A 4,333-nucleotide genomic window follows, 5' to 3' on the forward strand; every position below is an offset into this window, starting at 1 on the left:
GGTTTTTGCCTGCCATATGAGTTCTGTTATACTCACAGACATCATTCAAACAGTTTTAGAAACGTCAGAGCGTTTTCTATCCAAATCAACTGCTTTGTAGCAGGCAGTTTACTCTTGGCATGCATTTCATCCAGACGTGAAAATACTGCCCCCTACCCCAAATAAAGGTAAATAAATTAATAACAAGCCCTTAACCAACAATGCCATTTTAGCTAAGGCGTATTGAGCAGGGCTAGAGGCTCTACAGTGAAATAAGGCAATAATAACTAACCAAAACAGCAATGGACAAGGCATATTGACATTAAGGAGAGGCATGCGTAGCCGAGGGACCATTGGGTCCAGTGAGTAGCTGGGCGAGCTGGAGACACGGCGATTCAGACAGCTAGCGGGTAAGCATGTAAGTAAACATTTCACGGTAAGGTCTACACCTGTTGTATTCGGCGCATGTGACAAATAACTTTGATTTGATTTTAACAAAGTTAAATGGTACTCAAATGAAACACAACCCTTTATTTTGAACAAATATAAAGGCAACATGTAAAGTATTGTTCCCATGTTTCATTCCGTCTTTCGTCATTCCGTCTTTCCGTTAAACAGTGTCCTGACTCTCAGTGGTCAAGAAAGATCCCTTGGCACTTATCATAAGAGTAGGGGTTTTATCCCCGGTGTCCTGGCTAAATTCCCAATCTGGCCCTCATACCATCATGGTCACCTAATCATCCTCAGCTTACAATTGGCTCATTTAACCCCCCCCCCCCCCCCCCCCCTCTTCCCTTTAACTATTCCCCAGGCCGTTGCTGTAAATGAGAATGTGTTCTCAATCAACTTACCTGGTAAAATAAGGGTTAAATAAACAATGAAATAAAATGAGCTGAAATAAAGATGCCAGATTTTTTTTTAAGGTACACTATATATACAAAAGTATGTGGAAACCACTTCAAATTAGTGGATTCGGCTATTTCAGCCACACCTGTTGCTGACACCCCCGTTGCTCCCCTATAACACAGACACCACTTCAAAGGACCAAGAGTCCGAATGCAAGTAAGTGAAGCATTATTCATGAAAAAATCCATTGGAGCATGTATTCTGTCCTGCTAAATACTGATAGAATTTCAGAGGAGAAACAAGTTCTAGAAACTTTATTGATGTAATCTGTCTTTCAATTAGGACAAGCATCATATTCCCCAGCATCATATTCCCCAGCATCATATCCACCACAGCAGCATGTGGAGGACAGCCATGGATGTACAGCATCTGTGACCAACAGATGCACATCTTGATTCCCAGTGATGAGAAATCCATAGATTAGGGCCTAATTACTTTATATCAGGGGTGTCAAACTCATTTTCACCGAGGGCCACATCAGCATAATGGCTGTCCTCAAAGGGCCAGATGTAACTTATAAATGTAATCGAATGTAATGTAAAATAAATGTAACTCCTCCTTAATGTTAAATAACTCATTATTTATTATAACTTATTCAAGTGACAATTACAGTTGCATAGAAAATATATGTTTGCTTGTAGCTCTAACATAAATCCTTTTAAATTTTGTCAGCTTATGAAAACCCACATAACTCCATTAATGAAGGATCAAACTGTCCAAGTGAATAAAGAAAAATAACATAAAACTGAGCTGCAAAGAACATGTATGACACATGTAGCATTTTACAAAAAAAGGCTGCACACAGCCGTGCACCCAACTGATGGTTTGATGACAACAATTTGTCTGCATACACACATAAACCTGCAAACATTAAATCATTACTACAGCAGCTACACATAAATAATATGTAATCAACTAAAAATACCAAAATAAAGGTTGACTCAGTTCACAACTATATTGGTCAAGTTTTTCGGTTAGTCTTTGATGAGGAGATGCTGCCTGTCCTTGAACACACCAAGTGGATTCTCTCTCTACTATCGATTGATCATGTTCTGAAAATGATAAACACAAAACAAAATGCAAGCACAATCATTAAATTGCACACAGTTTAACTGTTCTTCTTCTTGGTTGAATTACATTTTATTATATTTTAATTAAGTTTAAAAAAAAAATGCTTGCCTGTGTGTTTTCTGACCAGATGTCTGACACCGTTTTCCCGTTACCAGTGTGTCAATGTCTGGTTTTAGGTCCTGTGCTGAGGCAATGCGTAGAACAGCATGGAGGTTGTCATCCGTGAGGCGTGATCTGTGCTTGTTTTTGTTCAGATTCATTATGGAAAAAAACTGTTCGCACAGATAGGTGCTCCCAAACATGGACAGAACACGGGCAGCATGAAGTCGAAGCTGTGGCATCAAACCAGGAGGCAGCAGACGGTAAAAGTCCTGGATTGTAGCATCCTGAAACTTTGCTCTCAGGCCACTGTCGCTTTGAAGCTCAATTAGCTCCATCTGAAGGTGTTGGGGTGCAGTGCAGACATCGGTGGTGAAAGGATTGGCAAAGATGTCAAAGCCAGACTGTTGTGCTCTGAAGTCAGAGAAGCGCTGATCAAACTCAGTCTTTAACCAGCTCAGTTTGGTAGCCAACTGAGCACATGAAAAAGTCTCGGGAAATGAGGCTGACATGCTCTGACAAACAGGAAAGTGAACAAGATTGTCCTGTTTCACTTGCCACATCCATAAGTCCAATTTACGCTGGAAAGCCGTGATCGTGTCGGACATCTGCGCGATGACTTGTTTGCGTCCCTGCAGCTTCTGATTCAGCTGGGCGAGATGGTCGGTTATGTCACACAACACAGCAAAGTCACACATCCACTTTGGATCTGATAGTTCAGACATGAGTTTTCCTTTACTCTGCATAAAAAGAGCAATGTCTTTCCTGAGCTCGAAAAATCGCTTGAGGACTTTGCTCCTACTCAGCCACCGCACTTCTGTATGGTACAGCACATCCCCGTGTTCCGAGCCCATCTCCAGCAAAAACTGCTGGAACTGACGGTGATTCAGGCCACGCGCCCGAATGAAGTTCACTGTTTTCATGACTGTGGTCACAATGTCCTCCATCCCCAGCACCTTCCCACACAAAGCTTCTTGATGGATAATGCAATGATACGTTATCAAAGGCGTGTGACAGTTCATTTTTTGCATTTTCCCCTTCATTAGTCCAACCAAGCCCACTTTTCCTCCACACATTGCCGGTGCACCGTCTGTAGTTAATCCTACCAAGTTTTCCCACTGCAATGCATTTTTACTTACGGACTTCTCTACCGCATCAAAAATGTTCTGTCCCGTCGTGGTCCCATGCATTGCAGCCACATCCAACAGCTCCTCAGTGATAGAGAGGTCCGACTTTACGCCTCTAATAAAAATTGATAACTGCGCTGTGTCCGTGTTATCTGTGCTTTCATCAACAGCTAATGAAAAAGCTGTGTAGCTGCGTGTCTCCTCGGCCAGCTGTGTTGTAAGATTTTCTGCTAGTTCCTTCACTCGGTCGGCGATGGTGTTTCTTGATAAACTGACATTTTTAAAAGTCTGTAACTGGTCGGGACACACCTGCTCACAGACCTTCAGCATGCACTGCTTCAAAAACGCTCCCTCTGAAAAAGACTTGGAAGCGTGGGCGATTTCTTCAGCCACAATGAAGCTAGCTTTCACCGCGGCCTCGTTTTCGTTTTCATGAACAAACTCTGCTGCGACCGCAGTTTGCCTTTTAATTCTTGGGCAATTTGTTGCTTTTCTTGAAGGCTAGCTTTAGCGTACTTAGCTCCGTGTTTGGTGTCAAAATGTCGACGCAGATTGTACTCTTTGACAACCGACACCGCCTCGTAACACAAAAGACATACCGGTCTTTCTCCTTGAAGCACAAACAAGTATTCGCCTTCCCATCTTTCTTGAAACAGTCTTCCGTCTGCATCAACTTTTCTCTTTCTGGACATTTTGGGATCATTATTTATATCTCAATTCCTCTCGTTGGCATGGACACTGCCGTGGCTAGCGTAGTCGAAAGGCATTGTGGGAATGTAGTTTTTGGTCAAAGCACGCTCTTAATTTATTTTTTGGTATTTATTTTTAGACACTCAAAACTTTTAAGCTCTCGCGGGCCACATAAAATGACCTGGCGGGCCACATCTGGCCCGCGGGCCTTGAGTTTGACACATGTGCTTTATATGAACTGTAACTCAGTAAAATCTTTGAAATCTCTTGTCCCCCAGTCACCTTGTCACATGACCTATCTTTCCTCAGGTGGTGGTGGGGGGTGAAAGGGCCACTTCCCCTTTTTCAAGGCCTTTGGCTGGCACTCAATACAGTTGTGAAGGATGGGTGGAGGGAGGGCCGCAGAGCTAGCATTCAGACCCAGGCTCTTTTGTTTTTACACGCAAGGCTCTTTTGAAGCC

At 42.9% G+C, this 4,333-nt stretch overlaps 1 protein-coding gene across 1 annotated transcript; it reads right to left on the minus strand.

Annotated features, from left to right (window-relative positions):
- Positions 1-1,349: 1,349 nt before the first annotated feature.
- LOC120055990 (general transcription factor II-I repeat domain-containing protein 2B-like) lies at positions 1,350-3,908 on the minus strand. The gene is made up of 2 exons (XM_039004096.1): positions 2,065-3,908; positions 1,350-1,937 (listed from the first exon to the last, which is right to left on the minus strand). Exons 1-2 carry the CDS (start codon positions 3,510-3,512, stop codon positions 1,931-1,933), a joined length of 1,455 nt encoding a protein of 484 aa, XP_038860024.1. The 5' UTR covers positions 3,513-3,908; the 3' UTR covers positions 1,350-1,930.
- Between the last annotated feature and the right edge of the window lie 425 nt (positions 3,909-4,333).

Source organism: Salvelinus namaycush, chromosome 11 (genome assembly GCF_016432855.1).
Source record: "Salvelinus namaycush isolate Seneca chromosome 11, SaNama_1.0, whole genome shotgun sequence".
NCBI lineage: Eukaryota > Metazoa > Chordata > Actinopteri > Salmoniformes > Salmonidae > Salvelinus > Salvelinus namaycush.

Bases quoted from the DNA above. Each gene is read 5' to 3' on its own strand.
- LOC120055990 (XM_039004096.1), bottom strand. From the start codon at position 3,512: ATGCTGAAGGTCTGTGAGCAGGTGTGTCCCGACCAGTTACAGACTTTT.